The sequence below is a fragment of the Lytechinus pictus genome, chromosome 14 (genome assembly GCF_037042905.1).
Source record: "Lytechinus pictus isolate F3 Inbred chromosome 14, Lp3.0, whole genome shotgun sequence".
NCBI classification, from domain to species: domain Eukaryota; kingdom Metazoa; phylum Echinodermata; class Echinoidea; order Temnopleuroida; family Toxopneustidae; genus Lytechinus; species Lytechinus pictus.
Window position 1 is genome coordinate 2,864,519 of NC_087258.1, and position 20,836 is coordinate 2,885,354.

The 20,836-nt window shown below is 37.1% G+C and overlaps 1 protein-coding gene across 1 annotated transcript; it reads left to right on the forward strand.

The window, feature by feature from the left end:
- The first annotated feature begins 766 nt into the window (after positions 1-766).
- LOC129276350 (COP9 signalosome complex subunit 7b-like) lies at positions 767-19,252 on the forward strand. The gene is made up of 8 exons (XM_054912732.2): positions 767-1,051; positions 7,033-7,245; positions 8,518-8,593; positions 9,998-10,146; positions 10,760-10,902; positions 11,728-11,833; positions 13,887-14,020; positions 15,343-19,252. The coding sequence occupies exons 1-8, from the start codon at positions 986-988 to the stop codon at positions 15,380-15,382; spliced, it is 927 nt and encodes a 308-aa protein (XP_054768707.2). The 5' UTR covers positions 767-985; the 3' UTR covers positions 15,383-19,252.
- Positions 19,253-20,836: the final 1,584 nt, after the last annotated feature.

The window sequence follows — 20,836 nt, forward strand, 5'->3', positions numbered from 1 at the left end:
GGGGGGGGGGTGACTGAGGAAAGAGGGGAGGGGTGGAAAAAGAGAAATGGAAGAAAAAGGATGTGGGAGGAAAGGAAATAGTAGGAGAAGCTTAGAAGAAGATTAGTAGAAAGGATCGAGAAAAGGGAAGAAGTAAAGAAATGTGAGAAGTCGAGAATGGAGAGGAGGAAAGGAATGAAAAGATATGAAAGTGGAGAAGTAGAAGAGAATGAAATGGAGAGTGCATGATGAGGAGTGGAATGAAATGGAAGAAATGAAGAGAGGTGAAGAAAGGAGAATGAAATTGAGGAAAGGAGAAATAGAAGAAAAAGAGGATATGAATAAAGAAAAGGAAGAAAAGGAGGACAAGCAAAAACAGAGGAAAATACTATTGTTTTAATCGATCAAGGGCTGGGGTATATCCTACTTTGAGAAAGATTTCAATGACTTGAATGGGTATGTGATCTTATAGAGTAACAGGATCCATTTGCTTCACCTATATCAACTTGTCTGTTTTTTCTTTTTCCTCTTACAGCAAGTTTTTATTTGGGTTGGATTTCTAGTAGTAGACTAGCTGATGTAGGAAGCTCAGAAAGTAAAGCTATCGAGAGGGTGGAGGGCATAGGAAGCGAGAGAGGTAATTAAAGGAGGAAACGATGGAGGAGAGGGGGTAACAAGGGGGGGGGGGTGGAGGCCGTAGATAATGGAGGAGGATCAGGCAAGGAGCCCCATAGGCCTGGGAAGGAGGAAGAAGAGAAGGGGGGGGGCAGGAATTAGGGGCGGGATCAGGAAGAGTGTGGACAAATTGAGGGGAAAAAATATTAGGCTAGGATGATGAGAAGCGCGGAGCTAGAGGAGGCCACATGTTTTGGTTTAATTACTGACTACTAGTACCGTACTTATGTGAAGTTGGACGAACTTTCAAGTGGTATACGAGATGTAGCCAAATCTGGCCATCCGATGATACTAGTGATAGATCACCAAGCAAAATATATGCACGGTTCAGATGCGCATGCGTGCATCCATTAAGATAAGAAGTGCAGCTGTGCCTAGTGTAGCGGATTCTGTCACTGTAAGTTGGTCATTGTTTGCGTTTTAGTTTCCAAAGTAAATAAATAAAAAAAAACATTCTTAATTCTTTAAGGTGAATAAAGATCGATTTATTATTTTAAATGTAATTCTCATACTCTAGAGTCATGTTTTGCTTGTAAAACACGAACGACATAAACCTATCGTTTAGTACAGTCCCATACGCGTATATTTTTGTGGTAAATTCGGCCAGTTTTTTTAAAGAATTTTTTTTGGGGGGCCATTACTTACTAGGCCCACCAATTACGAAGCAAGTCCGACCGACGTCCTGCTCTTCTCCGCACAGCTGATTGGGACGTGGGGTATATCTCAAATCTTTGTCTGAGCGAAATCGCCTCTTAATTCGGACCGTACGCTGGGGCCGCGGCACTCTAGGCGACACCCCAATACTTACCCGTGCTAATAAACTGGGACTCCACTCACGCGCATTTGGGCCGCCCTAGCTTAGAACTAAGCAATATTATCTAGAAATTGTTACATTGTAGTCATGAAATATGTTCTATTAAATAAATTGATAATGTTTAATCGGTACTCACCGGTTCTTTTGTTGCATTTTCAGACCATTTCTCACAATTCTTCGTAAATATCTGCGGCAAATTTTGTCGCCATAGACAGCTTAACATCCATCTTTATTGATAAATGGAGCGCCCTTTACGATAGTTGTTAATGCCGCGGAGAAATCGTTAGGCATTTTGGCCTGTGTTCAAGGCGTAGCTGTTCTATTTTTTTTTATAGGTATGAGATCGAAATCACAGCGAGTATTTACACTCTTCCATAATGATTCCGAAAGGGAGGCGCAACACCCCCCACCCACAGGGGCGCAAATTCCAGGGGGACATGTCCCCCTCACCTAGAATAGTAGGGGGACACATTATGAAATGTCATCCCCCTACTATTTTGGGTCTTTTCATTCAAAATCGAAATAAAATATGTATTTTGGAAGAGACGATCTTACTTTTGGGGTGCCCTTTTTTTTTGCTTGTTTGCTTATCAAATTTCTTTTGGTCAAGATGACCTTCTTTTTGGGGTGATAAACCTTCTTTTTTGTTTTTGTTTGTTTGTTTTTTTCTTGTCAAATTTTCCAGCCCCTGGTCCCGGCTACCTTTAGGGAGAGATTTCCGCCCTTGCCTAACAGTACACTTGATATTGTTTGCGAATCTGCGTGGGCGTCGGGGGCTGGGGGATGAGGAAAAGCGGTGAGACGAGAAAAAAAAATAGAAGGAAAAAGAGGACAGAAAAAAAAGTGAACGAAAGAAAAATTAATGGAAAATAAAAGGGAGGAGAAAATAGTGAGAAAAGTGATGGGTAGGTCGAGATTTTATGTGTCCGTGCAAAAAGAAATGAGCAGAGGTTGAGATGTTGTCTGTTTGGGCAAATGTCTGTCTGTTTGTTGGACTGGCGCCTGTTGCAAAAATTATTAAGCTGATGGAATCAGAAAGTTCCAACTGCTTCATGTCATACCGACAGTGACAGGATTAAGCGGTTGTATATATAAATCACGCTCTAAAACTGTGTTCTTTATTAAAAAGTTGTCCTTCATATCCATTTTCGCAAAAGAATATCAAGTTTTCAATTAATTGTCTATAGTTATCCTGTTTATGATAAAAATACTTAGAAATTGGGTTAGGTTAGGGTTATCAAATTATCGGGGCAGAAAATATATTTTTTCAGTTCGCGCGTCGAGCTGGCATTAGTGATCAGTGAGATTATGTTTTTAATGACATTCATTCTATTCACAGCAATATATTATTAAACATAGCCGCATGAATTATAGATAGGTCTATAGTTATCAGGTGAATAATTTACCGCTACACACTGATCATGCGGATACTGTTTTGTAAAGGGGAATTTCACCTTGATAAAAAGATTGTGAAAATATAGGCCAAAGAAAAATAATTTCAAAACATAGGTGAAGGTGTTATTAAAAAAAAATGGAGTTAGTAGAATTTCGAATGCTTGATTTGTGACGTCATAAACGAACAGTTGCTCAATATTCTATGTAATACAAAATGCAAAAATTTCCCATTTTTAATGGACCGTAATGACCCACTTTTTTCTTTTTGGAGAGAGTATGAAGTTATCTATTGACATACTGAATGTACAATAAAAGTCATTATCACGTATTTCTTGACATTTCATTTACTTTTTACCATAATTATATCCGATATAGCTGCTCGCAAAGGCCTACGCCGTCACAAATAATTATTTAAAAAATCTCACCTTTAATTATTTTTTGGTGGGGGATGGATTTTTCCTGAACGCATACCAATTTTTCAAATTATTTTTTCTGCTATTTTCATAATTAACTTTAAATAAATTCACCTATGCACTACTTAATTTTTTCAAAGACAAAATAACAAAATTACATCTAGTCTTCATCATCACCATCATCACCAACTTCATTCTCATCATAATCACCACTACCACCATCATTATCATCATCATCATCATCATCATCATCATCATCATCACCGCCACCATCACCACCACCATCATCATCACCAAGATAATTTTCATCATCATCATCTTTCTTTTTTTTTCTTTTTTTTTCCCCTTCCCTTCTTCTTTTTTTCCTTCCTATTTTCCTCCCTTTTTAGAGGGGCACACCACCAAATAAATATGTTTGTTGTTGTTGTATATAAGTTGGCGGATGCCTCATGAAATGAAATAAAAGAGAAAATAAGGAAATGGAAAAAGTAAGAAGAAGGATAAGAAGAAAAAAAGAAAGCCAAACAAACAAGACAAAATAATATCAAAATTTTGTAATAAAGTCAGTCTGTTTAATAATTATGTTTTCAATGAAATGAGACATAAAAGAATTGAAACAAGTAAAAAGGGCTACATCATAGTTAAAAGAAATAGAGGGAAGCTCCGAGACAATAAAAAGTGTTTAAAAAATCAGAAAAGACTTTGAAACACTCTGAACACGAGTATGATATATAAAAAAATTGGGAATAAGCGAGGACAAGTAGGTGAGGGACCCCCCCCCCCTCTCTCTCTAGTTATTTACTCAAACTCGCATATACAAGAGAAGAAATTCTTACTAATCAAAATATTGTGAGCAAAAAGCATGAGCTGACATTTTTTTTAATATTCAAAACTGATAGAGAGACACATTTTGAACAATTCATGAAACATAATAATCATTCATTATAGTTACCAATCGGATTGCGACAAGATCTGAGAATTAGAAATTCATTAAAAGCATAAAATTGTATAACATTAAAATAAGACGGGCGCAACGCATGAGCTAAAGCTTTATATACCAATTAAAAATTTGGACATTTTTAGCGCTTTCGGTAGTCATGAAAAAGATTCATATTTCATGAAAGCTCAAATCCCGAGGAGGAATATTTTTTATTAATTGACTTAAAAAAGGCTGTTCTAATTAAGCCCCATTTAATATTTGATTACAAGTCTCGTTAAACAGTAAAAGAGGAAAAAATAAAGCATATTGTGTTCCTCAATTCTCTTTCTCTTTAACCCTATTTTTTTTTTTTTTTTTTTTTTTTTTTTTTTTTTGGGGAGGTATTTTGGTAAAAAAAAAAGAGAAAAAAACGATAATTGCTGGCTAGTGGGTGTATAGTGGTAGGGACACCCCACCCCCACCCCCCCCCCCGTAGTTACACAAACATGGGACCAAATGATCCTACTTGTTCCAAGGCGAAACTTGTGCAATCAATTAAATGTTATTTTTGAGAAAATTAAAGCTTGCGCTGTTTAAATTCAATCTCTTTCACCTAAATTTGCGATGAATGCTAGTATTATGAAATATATAATTATCAACGTCTGGCGAAAAGAATAACCAACCGATCAGCTGACGAGAACGCGTATCACGTGATCTGCATATCAGCTTCGATCGCGAGTCAGAAGTGAAGAGTAACTGGCAATAAAATCTGGAAAAAGTCGTCAAAATGTAAGTTCCCCTTCATTTCTTTCAATTTTTTTTTATTGCTAACAATGCTTTAACTTTCTTAAACAAAAATTTAATGAATAGACAGTACGATAGCTCGTACTTGTGTTATAATACACAAATAATCATCTTCACAAAGATTTCTGACACAAAATACTACAGATGTCGCCTATGAGGTCCATACATGTAATGTTTGGACCTCATTGGTACTAGGAGTGGGGCCGCGGCACTCTAGGCGACACCCCAATACTTACCCGTGCTAATAAACTGGGACTCCACTCACGCGCGTTTGGGCCTCCCTAGCTTAGAACTAAGCACTAATATCACCTTAAAAACTAAATCTACAAGGTATGTATAATCTATTTACAACTTTAATAATGTTTAATCGGTACTCACCGGTTCTTTTGTTGCATTTTCAGACCATTTCTCACAATTCTTCGTAAATATTTGCGGCAAATTTTGTCACCATAGACAGCTTAGCATCCATCTTTATTGATAAATGGAGCGCCCTTTACGATAGTTGTTAATGCCGCGGAGAAATCGTTAGGCATTTTGGCCTGTGTTCAAGGCGTTCTTTCTGTTTTATTTTTTATATTGAAGATTGTGCATTTGTTGAATAGCGCCGTCTACGTCAGGTATGAGATCGAGTGTATAAATACACTCTTCCAAAATAATTATGATTCCGACCTGGCGCTGTTTAACTTCAATCTCTTTCACCTAAATTAGCGATGAATGCTAGCATTATAAAATATATATTATTAACGTCTGACGAAAAGAATAACCAACCGATCAGCTGACGAGAACGCAAATCACGTGATCTTCATATCAGCTTCGATCGCGAGTCAGAAGAGAAGAGCAGCTGCCCAGAAAATCAGGAAAAAGCCGTGAAAATGTAAGTTCCCCTTCATTTCTTTCATTTTTTGTTGTTGCTAACGATGCATTTACACTATAAAATTATAATTTAAATAAGAGAAAGGAATATAGCTTGTACTTGTGATATAATGTATAAATATCCTGTTCTCAGAGATTTCTAACCAAAAATACTACTGATGTCGCCTATGAGGTCCATACATGTAATGTTGGACCTCATTGGTACTAGGAGTGGGGCCGCGGAACGGTTTTCAAACTCAAGTAAAAGTGGGGGGGCTGACCATGCTAAAAATCACAATCATATGGTCATTTTTACGTTTTTGTACACGGTTTTGGAAAAAAGTGGCGGGGCTGAAGCCCCCCCAGCCCCCCCCGCTTCCGCGGCCCCTGGTACGAACCGTGAGCCGAGTGTGCAGCTGCAATAGTGCAAAGGCCAAAGCCGGGTCATCTTCTGGTCTTGTGTAGCCTAGCCAGGCGGCTTCTTGAGAGTAAAAATCATTTACTAACGTAGGCTTACTCAATGAAGCCAGGGAGTCCTTCCTATTCACCTACACGAAGGACCCCAAAACCTGAAACTTTCACCCCCGAGATTTCTACTTTCCTTCTAAAAGATCTAGCTCTAAATCATGTACATGGGATAAAACTTCATTTCCGACATTTCTATGCTCTCGTTGTTATTTTTAAACAAGAATTCATCAAAAAAATGAAAAAATATTGTGAAAAGACGGAAGAGACTTGCCCGATGTTTACGCCGCCATCTTGTTTCTTATTGTAGTTCCCCAACGTTACGCGATGCTCGCGTCCGTAACGTTGACGCTGCCCGAGTGCCTGAAATGGGACCCTTTTCAACGTTTTTTCTGGACGCGGGTGCGTAACAGGCCATGTGAAAAAGTGACCCCCCGCGGGGTGCTATCTTTTGGCCGATCAAAGCAAATTAAAACCATGAGTGTTTTGATTTTTCAGCTATTGTTACTGCAAAACTGTGTAATGGATCAGATTTGTGAAGTAGATCATGTTTTAAATCTCATTAATAGCCAAATTCAATTATAACTATTGTCCAGAATGTCAGTTGCTCTGTATAAAAAGAAAAAAAATAGTGGAATTTAGAATAGAATAGCAATAATCCAATTTAAGTTACATTACTAAACCTATTACATGAACTTACTTCATTCACTTTATAGGCAATTGAAGTAAGATTTCTGGTCGTGATTCTACAAGCTTGCTCAGACATGAACAACAAGACAACTCTAAACAGTCCTTGTTCCTTGGAGCAGTATCTCCTTCTAGCCAAGACAGCCAAGGGAGCAGCCATGGTGGCCCTTATCAAGCAGTGTGTTGAGGCCCCAGGGGTCTATGTCTTCGGAGAACTCCTAGAGATGCCAAACGTTACTGAGGTAAAAGAATAATTCCAATGCCCATCTCTGACTGTATGATCCTTTTCACCTTCTTATTACCAGATGTACTAGACAAATGCAGAGATCTGCAGCCAAGTTTCCAGGTCTAGCTTTCATCCAAGCTCAATCTTCCTCCACAAGTTTAACATGTATGACAGTGTCAGTGACCAGTGTACATCCTGTGCAATGTAAAATTAGAATATAGACAACCACGTTCTCACATAAACCCATAGGATTGAACTCTCACAGGTTGTTTGAATTAAGACCATGGAATATTAAAATGTTGTGGCATAGGTACGCTAAAAACACAAATATTATTTATCAGGAATCATTGGATCATCCAAGTGCGTAAAGGTGAAATGAAGCATACCTATCTGAAAAAAAAAATATAAGAGGCTACGGTCTATTAGCCCCCCAATAATATTCACAGTGCAATAGAATCTCTGAACACAATGGAAGGACTTCTGATATTTACGGGTATATTTAAGGATGTAAAAAAGAAATGTAACCTATTATATGCTTTTCACACTGCACTTTTTTTTCTTAACCCCGGGAAATTGGTGGGGCTAAGGGGGTCTTAGCCCCACCAATTTCCCGGGGTTAAGCTTAGCCCACTTCGTTTTCACACTACGTTTTAGCAAAGTGGGCTAGCATGGTAAATAGTATGGTACTATCTGGCCCTGCAAAAAAGCAGGGTTAGTCGGCTTATTGTGGTGCTAAGAGATGCAGTGTGAAAACGAAACAGGGCTAAGGAAAGTGGGGCTAAGCATTAGCCAATCACAGAAGTTGAATTGCACGTTAATCACGCTCTGTATGGTAAAATCATCAATATTCATGAGCTGAGGGATAGTCCGGGGTTAAGGCATTAACCACGGTTGAGCAGATAGTATGGGGTTAAGAAAGACAGTGTGAATCGAAAAAAAGATAGTATGGGGTGAAGGATAGTCCGGGGTTAAGGATAGTATGGGGTTAAGGAAATGCAGTGTGAAAAGCATATTAGAGTAGCACATCCCTGTACATGCCAATACACTGTGGGTAATTCCCCCCCCCCCCCAGAACAACATACACTCTAAATTGTTGTAGGAACTGAGAAAAGATTTTGATCCAATGAAAAACTTGTATCATTTCATGCAGATTATTTTATAAGTCTTCTATTAATAAAAGAACCAAAACAAGAGAGAGTTTTTTGGACCAATTTACTTTGTTCTGGTATTGTTATCCCAAGCACCTTGTTTTTCTTCTTTGATAATTTTCCTCTCTTTTTATGTTTAGCTCGCCAATGGACCTAATGTGAATTATGTAGAACTGTTAAACCTTTTTGCCTTTGGAACTTACAGTGATTATTTAGGTAAGTAGAAAATGTGAACTATTTTCCTGAAATGTGTATTAATCAACAAAAGGAAAGGACTATCAACATATTAGTTTGCAATAGAATTAACATTCAAAATTGTGCAGATTCTATACAGTATAAATATCTGGTGGTCAACCTCCCATCTTCATTTAACAGACCAAATGTTGTTTAATTTCCTGAACATCATGAATATTTTTTTTTTAGATCGAAGTTCAAAGCACACAGTATCATACATTTTAGCTTTTAGCTGTAGCTTAAAGGACAAGTCCACCCCAACAAAAAGTTGATTTAAATAAAAAGAGAAAAGTCCAACAAGTATAACACTGAATATTTCATCAAAATCGAATGTAAAATAAGAAAGTTATGACATTTTAAAGTTTCGCTTAATTTCACAAAACAGTTATATGCACATCCTGGGCGGTATGCAAATGAGGAGACTGATGACGTCATCCACTCACTATTTCTTTTGTAGTTTATTACATTAAATACGAAATATTCTAATTTTCTTCTCATTTTCAAGTGAAACAACGATTAATTCCTCCTTGAACATGTGGAATTAGCATTGGTTGATACTATATGTTTCAGTCAACTTGGTCCTTATTGTCAAATCTGTAAAAAAATGAAATATTGTATAATTGAAACAATAAAAAACAAAAGAAGTAGTGAGTGATGGACATCATCGACTGACTCATTTGCATGACACTGAGTTGTACATATCACTGTTTCATGAAAAATAAGCGATACTTTAATGCCATAACTTCCTTATTTTACATCCGATTTTTATGAAATTTTCAGCGTTATGCTCGTTTGATTTTTCTCTATTCAAATCAACATTTTTCTGGGGTGGACTTGACCTTTAAGTACAATTTTATCCTTTGAAATGGACCATGAAAATATGTATTGAATTAATTTTAAGCAATTAAATCCCCTCAATTCACTTAAAAACAAATATGTTGGTTGTCTTTGGTGATGTTTAAACTACATATAACAAAAAACCATGAAATCCTTCAAATTATGACAATGAATAAACTTTTTTAATGCTTTTTATCGACAAAAAATTTAATATTCATTACTTGAACATTGTGATTATGCTGTCGGTACATATAATATGTAATTCCTTTAAATTGCTGAAAATACATACCTTACATTTCATCTTTTAAATTGTGGCATGTGTAGAAATGTATAATTAGAATTATAGAAACCTTCAAATAAATGAATGAAAAAAAAAATGAATAAAACAATTAAAATGAGGAAAATTACCTAAATTAATGAGATGATCAAATAAATGAAAGGGAAAAGAATGATTTATTAAAGTGGATGAGATTTCTTTATTGTGCTAACCTCGTCAGTGTATCATTTCTCATTGAATTATAACTTATTTTTATATTTCTTTTATTTCAGCTAATGTTAATAAATTCCCAGAATTGACAGTCCCAATGGTTTGCAAGTTAAGGTATCTGACAATTGTGTCATTAGCTGCCAAGGTAAAGAGGATACCTTATTCTGTACTACTCCAAGAGCTTGACATGAAGAACCTCAGGGAGTTAGAGGTAATATTTTTTTCATTTTATTTGAAGGAATAAGCATGATGATTTTAAAATTGCTGGAGTAATAAATAATGTAATGTGGGCAATACCAGAGGCATCAAATGTCAGATTTGATCAGAAACAGTAAATTATAATTTGATGTACAAAGTGCCAAATCCACTCTGTAGAGTGCTCAAGGCCCATAGAGAATTATTATTACAATTTATTAAATGGTCTTATAAATAACAGGAATAACTGAGTGATCCAACCCTACAGGCATACTGCTTCCATGGGCATCCAATTTTCCTAATATGTATATATAAAACGAAGTATTTTGCTTTTATTTTAAATTATGATAAGTCATTTGTATAATGTCTTATTTCTATACTCTGTAATGTTTGTATATTCTTGATTTTGCATGTTTTTAATGGAAAATAAATTAATTCAATTCAATTCAATAACAGGAAAGGTATTATATTTCATACTTTAATTTTCATAAAATATACATGCCAGGTTTTTCAGTGTTGGTTTTGTTGCATAAAAATTGAGGTTTGGGTTTGAGATATGGGGTCTTATGCGCCTTGCCAAATTTCAGAAGTTAAAATCGACTGGATTATCAATCTCATTTCACCAATAGGATCTGATAATCGAGACAATATACTCAGAGATCATACAGGGCAAACTGGATCAGAAAAATCAACTCTTAGAAGTCGAGTGTACTATCGGACGAGACATCAGACAAGAAGCCATTGCTGACATTGTAACTGTTTTACAAGAATGGTAAGATGCAATCAGTTTTCTGTTAAAAGATTGAATGCAGTATTGTCTCTGAGTGGACCTTTATGCACCTATAAATATTTTCAATAACCCCCTCCACCCATCAGCTCTTAACCAGTCAACTTGTGCATGGACCTACCATTTTCAGTAGAAATTGGGGTCAGAGTCCCAATTGGGATGAGGTTGAAACAGGTCTTAATTTTTGAGGTGGTATACAGGTGTACTCCTCTTAAAAATACTTTCTTACTCATAATCAGTGGCGGACCGTGACTCGGAGGAGACAAAGCATTGGAGGGGCACAGCATTGTTCACAAAGAATACAGTGCCCCTCCAATCATTTGTCTCCTTCGGGTCACGGTCCGCTACTGCTCATAATTCCTGACTAAACAGTGATCTTCACTGTAGTCTCAAGTCCATACCACAACTGAAAATCTATGTCTCCTTTAAACTAGGCCAATATCTTCTAATTATCATTTCAGCAAATGCCAAAAATTGGTATCCTACTAGTGTTTACTAATCAAGCATCATGTTGTATTGCAATTTCAGACTTGACAGTTTATTACCAATGATATATGATGTCCATGTAACGTTGGTAATCAAGTTGATTTGAACTAGAACAAATCCAGAGAGGGTTTAAAGATCAAACATGATTTACTATGGTAGGAGACCTTCTTCACGTTGGTACATGAAATGTGAGCCACATCTGAAGTGATCTTCACTGTGAAATAGAACAGTTCACACCTACAAGTACGTTACATGGACATCTATGTAATTTTTTTTTTACCTAACCCTGATGGAATCAACCATTCACTCTTGTCCTTGATGTAGGTGTGATGGTTGTGATACAATGCTGAACAACGTTGAAGAACAGATCCATAGAGCAAACAAACATAAAGAAAACTGCTTCAAAGTGAAGTCACAGATAGAAACAGAGGTATGTCATTAGATTCCTTTTGTTGGATCTTACGTAAATGTCTGGATCAAGTTACACTTATGTGTTAATTTAGGTTATTTCTCATTACTGTAATATTGTGGGAAGTTATTTGGGCTTATTTCCAACTCATCTAATGCCAATTCGTCCAATTGCCAACTTGTCTTCTATCATTTGGTCTTCCATCAATTCGTCCACTATCCACATGGTCTAATTACCAATTTGCCCACTCACCATTTCGTCTAATATTCAGTTGGTCCAATAGCCCTTTTGTCCATATGCCATTTAGTCTAATTGGACTAAGTGTTAATTGTGCAAATTGAATGAAAATGAAATGGATATGAGACCAACTGGTTATGAGAGGAATTGGTCCTAGACGAAATGGTGATTAGACAAAGTGATGATTGGACAAAATGGTTATAAGACAAAATGTTGATGGACGGAATGGCATTAGACTAAATGAAATTAGACCATGTGGTGAATGGATGAGTTGGCAGTAGACGAATTGGCAATTTAGCGTTATTTGCACTTCAAAAGTATTTATTCAAAGTTACTAACAGCAATGGTTCTCATGGAGCGTTGTGGCCCAGTCGATTAATCTCCTTACTTTGAAACAGAGGGTCGTGGGTTCAAATCCCAGCCATGGCGTAATTTCCTTCGGCAAGAAATTTATCCACATTGTGCTGCACTCGACCCAGGTGAGGTGAATGGGTACCCGGTAGGATTTATTCCTTGAACGCTTTAGCGCCTATTAATATGGCGGCTGAGCTACAGCCGGGGTAATAATATGATACCAAGTATCAAAGCGCAGTTGAGTACATGCATATGCACATAGTAACTGCGCTATATAAATGGACATATTATTATTATATTAACACAGTAGTAGATATCAGTGAAGATTCAAATGGACAGGTAACAATGAAGTATTAATTCTGTCTCTAATCATCAATAGATCTCATTTATATCATTAGTATTGGGGTGTAACAATTTGGGTATGAGTGATCTAAACATGGTCTGATCGGTCTACATTTAACAATCTATCAAACTTTCTCTGGTATAAGGGTTGTGGTAATGTTCAGTGCAAGTGACTGGGGTTGGTGTTATGAGTCACAATTCTTAGAAAACTTCTTCCTTGAAGATAGCTGACTCACTCGAGGGGTTAGTCTTTCATGATCATGGTAATAGGGGATCTGGGAATCTTAGATGTCATGGGGAGTTGGTAAACAAGTGACTGACTGGTGACAAGTGACAGGTGAATAACTGAAAGGATAACAGGAAGTTATAAACGTACTTCATAACAGTAGACCCAGTATATATCCCACCGCAGTACTCACGTCCTTTGGCAAGGCGTTTATGTTTGCCACTCTCTACCCAGGTGTTTGGGTACTGGGTAGGAAGAAATTCCTTGAGTAGCCATGCTAAGGCTGGGGTAATAGTATACAAATAATGCACGTAAGCGCGTGCATGCAGGGCCAAATAATGAACGATGTGCGAGAAGAGCCAATGGATATACCGCACCGAGGTCCGCAGGACTGAGTGCGGTATATCCATTTTGCAAGTCGAGCACAGAGTTCATATTTTAGGTCCTCTATGCACAAGAATGCATGTATTCTTTGTTTTATACAACCCCTCCCCTCTCACCCATGTTACTGAGTTGCTCCAAATGATATATTTGATCTAAATTCTAGATCATTCTAGATAATTCCAGAACTCATACTATCCTGCACTCTGACGTCAGAGTGCAGGGTAGTGCATTTGGTATGACGTCAGAGTGTAGGATAGTGCATTTTGGATGCAATAGTGCAATTCGCTGAATATCATGTGATCCGATTTGGACCAATCAGATTACAGAACATTCTTGGGAGTTGTATAATATGCAGTGCTTAGAAACATTGTATTAAGCGCTATATAAATGTTGCATATTATTATTATATACATGTAAACTGAATCAATTGTTGACCAAATTGGCTAACCCTTGTGGTACGAGACGATCTGAACATTGGACCAACTGGTTGTGGACCAAGTGGATATAAACTCAATTTATTGCTATCCGTAGGTGGTGAACATCAAGAAAGCCATCAAAGCATCGTCGGTGGTCCAGGAAGGGGATGAAGCAGACATGGGCGTGGATACCAGAGAGATGGAGGCTCAATCTATGAAACCTTCCAAGAAACCATCCAAGATGAAGAAGTAAGAAAACACAAGGGCCTGAATTCACAAAGGTGGTTTTTAAAACCATCGATTGAACCCATGTTTATGCAGATTTCTTGTATAAATTATGCTTATTTACCGCTTTCGTTATTAAGTGTCCAATGCTGATGTGCGCTTTTGTCACAGTGTGCTAAAATGACTTCTGTTGCCATGGTTAAGTATGCAATTTTATTCACGAGTCCTCTGTTTGAAAACTGGACTCATAAATTCAAAATAGTGGACTCATGAATGAAATAGCATACTTTTAACCATGGCAACAGGCATCAATTTGGCACACTGTGACTAAAATGTGCATCAGCATTGGACATTTAAAAAAATATATGCAGTAGATAAGCGTAATTTAAACAGGAAATCTGCATAAACCATGGGTTCAATCAATGGTTTTCATACCCTCCCATCACAAGAAATATGAGAGCTCTTGAAGGTGTTTCATGGAGCAAATACATGCAGCCAGGGCAGCATCTCATCAACACTTCTTGTCCGACAAGTTGTCAGATCTGACAGCTTTCCTTGATTTTGATTGGCTGACAAGTACTGTTACTATGGTAATTGTCAGATAAGACGTTCAACAAGTCCTTTCATGAAATGCTCCCCTGAATTCCACAGACTAATTTGTTTTGAGCCAATCAGATGCTAGGATTTCAGTAGCTTTTAACAGTTGTCAGTGATGATCTCTGACTATTTGTTTTATTATATGTTCCCCAGTTGCAAAGAAGTTATCTAACTTAAAATCCGACGGGTACTAAAATGGTAGTAACCGATCAGAATTAAGGATTTCATGGAAGTCATGATTAGATGTCAAAGATCAGCTACATGTATCTTAGAAACCCCAATTGAATGTTGGGTGACTCATCCTAGGATTTATGCTAGATTGGGGGAGGGGGGGGGGGGGCTAATGGTCTGAGCTCAGATTTCAGGGTTTATTTCCTTCTGCTATTGACTTTGAAGGATAGCGTTGTGAACCACTTCCTAGACAAATTACATGTAGCTTGGAACTTGGTAACAAGGGCAAGCGAATATACATTAGATTAGCTTGGGATGTCAACTTTGCAAATACATATTATTATGCTTCAACATTAAAGAGGAAGTTCACACTGACAATAACTTGGTTTCGATAAAAGCAGATAAATTGGAGGAAAATAGTGGTGAAAGTTTGCTGAAAAAACCCAATAAACATCAAAGAATAACAGAGATATAGATTTTTGAAGTTTTTAATTTAAATCTACATGTAAAATATTTTATTTATTACATGTCAATCCCTCTCATCACTCTTCCCCAACTTTCTTTCTGTCTGTTTGCAGCTTGAGAGGGAGCGGCAAATTCTGGACAAAGTCAAACTGAAGAACTGCCCGGAATTTGGGAGCATGCTGTCATCACCATGGTAACAGCAATCATCTTCCAGAAAAAGACTTTTTTGAGAGACATTGATCTCAGAGACTTGACTTTCCATGCTTATTGTGCTGGAGGAGATGTATATACTAAAGGATATTCACTCTGTGAAGTTAATATGGGTGTGACCCAAGATCGTTGTATCATGGATACAGTGTAGCTGGTCATCATGGAAACTCCTTAGCAAGGATTGGAGTCCGTTTGGACTTCTACTGACTCCATAATGGGGGATCATCTCTTCACACTACACATGTTTGATAATCTACCAATATTGACTGCTTTTAGGGGCATGGTAAAAATTATTTACTTCGAGGCGGTTTCGGTGCTATGCCCCGAGAGAATGTCACCGATGGCAAATGTGTTAACTATGATCTCCCCCAAAATAGCAGTCATTAGTTGTGTTGTATGTCCTGGCCCCCTTTAATTAAGAATTAATGCTATTTTATGGCACTGAAAGTAGAATTTGTTTGAATAATTCCCTCTTTTTTTTCAAAATGGTAATGATTGAACAATGAGCAAGTCTAGCTGTACACATGCAAGATGAATGCATGCCCATATATCTTGTTGCGGGCCACTAGCTAACTTGCTTGCTTGACTGTTACTAATATCTACATGCAGCTGTTGTCTTTATAGTATTCATTACATTTATTGTGGATGCAGGTACAACTAGGCCTGTATACCCAGTCAATAGTTTTCATAATATCCTACATAGATTAAATCCTGTATAGTGATTGGTTCAAATACCATCATGTTAATACCAAACATATTCTAGCTATGCTGTTGACACAAAATGCCCACTGAAGGATATTTGCTATTTCGTGTTGTAAATGATTGAATAGTGCACTATTCCATCATTGACGTCGCAGATCATGCATCCTCTCAAACACATTGATCAGCGAAGTGTCTCTACCGGGCAAGTCCCATGAAGGAACAGCTGAGGCAATAATCAGGTCCCATTGGGCACAGTGGCTTCAGGAAAAAACAGGTCAGCCAGCGCAAGCAACACAACCGCAGTGCATTACCGGTATCTATATTTTGGTTCAGATTAGTGATGAACTACGAGGACTAGATAATCAAGGTCTATTATTATAACTTATTAAAATTAGGATATAAAACAAATAAATCAGGCATTGAGCAAGTATAGATGGTATTATTCATCCTCTGTTGTACTAGCAGCATTACTGTTTTCCCTCTGGGCTTCCTCCTCTGGAAAAAAAGTAATTGCCAGTCCAACCTCAAACAAATAATTCCCACTGTACTTCCTAGAAGCCTGGTATATTTGTATACTGCAATTCCCGGTAGTCAGTACTTGTTTCCATAATCGCACAATGGCCAGTCAGAAGCCTAGAGTCTTTATATAGCAATGTTCAGTCTTATCTGTACATAAAGAAGCTTTATGGACAGCTTCCTTTAATACATGTTTCAATAGGAAATAAGATTTGTGGTCTTTATAATCAGGCAGTTATTCTTAAGCAGATTTGACTGCTTATGATAATAAAAAGATAACTATTTGCTGTATACATGTGTAGGGAAACAGAAATATCAATTTTATAGTCCCCTCCATGCACTCACTTGTGATACAGAAGTTTAATTCCATGAGACAATGAAAGTTTGCAATTGATAGCAAATATCAGTTACAAATTTGCACTCGATTGCAAATGTGAAGTACAATTGATTTTACAATTACAAACAAACAGATTGCAATTATTCTCTTGACTGATCATGTTAAACTGCAGCACATTTTTTTTTTCTTTTGAAAACAAGAGACCAGCAATCGGTTACACATTTGAAATTAATTGCAGCACTTACAATCAATATTTGAATTTACTTTTGACTTGTGACTGATTTCATTTTTATTGTATCACTCCCCTTCAATATTAAGGCTCTGTCACATCGTTCAGTGCAAGCCTTGCATGTGACTTGTGGGTAACTTTGCTATCCACAGGTCACCCGCAGTGACAGTATCTCGCACGTATCTTACACACCAGTTGCCCGCATAAGCGCACTTAAGTCTGATTTGCATGCAGAAAAGTTTTAAACATGCTCAAAACAGGTGAATTGCAGGCAATCAACTGCACTCACCCGGAAGTCTTGCACGGAATGATGTGACAGGGCCTTTTACATATATACCAGTTTTGGACAAAATTGCTACATTTTGGGGTTTGTTTATTGACTTATGATGCATAGCCCTATAAAATCATGCAAATACATGAGAAAAAGAGTGGCAAATTCTACACATATTCTGACAATTTTTATTTAGTGAATTCCTTTAACCCTAATTCTCCCGGGGGGGGGGGGGGGCCATAATGGCCTTCCCCTCGACAATTTTCGCGATATATGTGCTCCGCAAAATTGACCTCGCCGCTCACTGACTTTTTACTTTCAAGTCTCCCGCAAATTTTGAGACCAAATTTGTGACGCCCGGGTACGCGGCTACGACATTACGCAACATTATGTAAGTGCATGTCAGACCCAAAATTGCTCATAAACGTGATTTCATGTACAAATCCAATGCAAATTGTGTATTTAGCCAAAATTCATAAATGTATCATTATTTCTAATTAATTTTGCCTTGTTTATGATCAGAATTAAGTCTGGAACGATTTCCATCGAAAAAACAATAAAAAACAAAAAGTAAAAAAAACAAGGAAATACATAAGAAAATAAAAAAAACAATAAAATATATAAGAAATCGGTCTTGGTACCAGAATTTTTTTTCATTCACAATTGTTAGGATTGCTATAAAGAATATTTTCACCAAAAAATAGCATTCTAGGAGCTTTATTTAGTGAATCAGAGCAAGAAGTATGATTTCATGAATAAATTAGCATAATTACATGTACATGTAATTCATATAAAATAAAGATATATGAATTCTGTGAAATTTACCAATGCAACTGCGTAGATTACGTCATTCTCTACCATCATGCAAATTTTCGTTGTGATCGCGCAATCCGCGGCTGAGATCTTAAGGGGGGCCATAATGCCCCCCCCCCCCCCCCCGGGAATGACAAGAATAAAAATACCCCGGGAGATTTTGGGTTAAATGACTATTCTCTATTGTAAACCCTGGGGCCTGTTTCAGAAAAAAATATTTCATCAAGCGCAACTATAAACATCAAATGCAACTTGACTTTCAACCAATGAAATTCGTGTATGAGGTACTTGCAATTAATTTATTGAGTTGCAATTAAATGCAGCTCTTTCTGCAAAAGTGCCCCTGATGAGATTTTATATTTCTTTTCTAGCTCGTAGTAGATTCACTAGCTAATACTTGCTTCATCACTTGGGCTGAAATATTGCACTTTTCATCATTCTATGATGGCAACATCTGGCCTAAAGAACAATCTAAAAAAAAGAAGAAAAAAAATCTTAATTCTGAATGGAAAATTTCCTCTTAATCATATATGTACAAGAAGTAAACTGTGGTATTTTAGAGTACCTTATTAAAAAAATTCCAGTTGTTTCACTGTGAAAAATATGAAAAGATTCCTCTGATACATGTATAATGTTAAATAGGATCTGACTGAAACAGCAAAATGTGGAATCTTTATTGTAACTTGTTATAGTTAGAACACGAACTTTAAACCTAAAAAAATTGAATTATTTCTTATTTCATATAATGAAATACAAACAAAAAATTGTGATTTTGTGTCATCAAACCTCTCTTCTGTATATCACTTTTTTTTTTTTTAATTTATCTAGAACCCTTTAACGAAAGTCAGGTTATTTGGGGGATTTGGGTGAGCTTGAGCCATGAATCGGTTAGTGGCCTGCAGATAATTTTTCAAATAAAAACTGGAAATAATAATCATAAGTAAATATTAGATCTCAAATAGTTGTATCATTTTTGCATTATAGGTGCATGAATGGATGGACTTTACTTTGCGATCTGTGTCAGGTTTTTTTTTAAAATTGAATCGTGTAAAGATTTTTGTGAAATGATGGAGGGAGGTGGAGAAAGAAGAGGAAGGGATCGAGTGATGGAGGAGATGGAAAGGGAAGAAGGAATCAAGAGAGGGGGGGGGGGGATGAAGGGATCAAATGAGGGGGACATTTGAAAAATAATGAAACAAATTCAATAAAAGCAACCAATTAAAAGCAATGAAAAGGGAGGCGGGGAGTGAACGAGTATTCGCGTGTGTTTGTGGTTGGTACATGGGTTCAGCACAATCTGTCATCAAAGGACGGGTTAGAGAAAGGTAAAGGGAGAGAGAGAGGGGGGGGGGGGGTAAGAGAATAGCACACCTTGCCATAGGAGAAACGGTTATATCGGGGTGTTTTTTAGAAGAGATATTGGAATAAAAAACTCATTAGAAAAGAAGGTAGTGGCTACTTTCACTACTTCTTGTAGTGATTTTTTTGGTTTTTATTTTTTGTTTGTTGTTTTATCGGGGGGGGGGGGGGGGAATTACAGCTACAGCGGCGTAACAGGGGTCGGTGGCCAGGGGGGGCAAGAGCCAAAAATTTCCCGGTCATATCATGGAACAGGCAATGGCGTCATAAGGCAAAAATTTTGAGGGGGCGATATGGCGTAACGGGCAAATATATATATATATATAAGCGAGCGAGCAAAAAAAAGTGACATTTTTATTGCAAAAATTAAATTTTGTGATAGATTTTGACATAATGTTAAAAAGATCATATTTCACCCTCTCTTTCCTTTTTTCTCTCTTTTTTTGTACGCCACGGTGAACAGGATTTTTGTTATGATTATGAGCATCCGCAGGGCGAAGCTCTATATGCTCGAGGGGGCCGAGTATGGCGCTTCTGGCAAGAAGTAGCTTAATATAGGTCCCGAGCGAGCGAAGCGAGCGAGATAAAAAAAATTACCTTTTCATGAGAATCTATAACATGAAGATATTCAGAAAAATATAATACACTTTCCTTTCTTTCCTCATTTTTTTTGTTTGGTTGTAGAACTTGTGGGGGCCATGGTCCAAACTCATCCATATAACAGTGCTTTATGGATGGGGTCCAGGGCAGAGCCCCGGAACCTCTTGATATCAAAGCCATTTTAAACCTTACAGATGCATGGCCACTTATTTTAATCAAATTGCGTGTATATTTATATAGCTTTAACACTACACATAAATTCAATACAGTTGTGTATCGTAATCATCCAAATATTGTGAGGGGCACACCATAGCAAATGTGGGGAAATTTGTAAAAAGTCGCCAGCGAGCGAAGCGAGCTAGAAAAAAAATGGCCTGTTAAAATGAAATTCTAATTATGTGATAGATTTTTACATCATTATAGCAAATATCATGTCATATATTTTTTTTCATTCATCTCATTTCGCTGCCTCCTTTATTTTCTTTTATTTCCCCTTGGCTGTGGAACCACCCCCGGTACGCCAGTGCTTCAACGTAAAGCTTAATGCAGGAAGGGTTCATATAGGGGCCC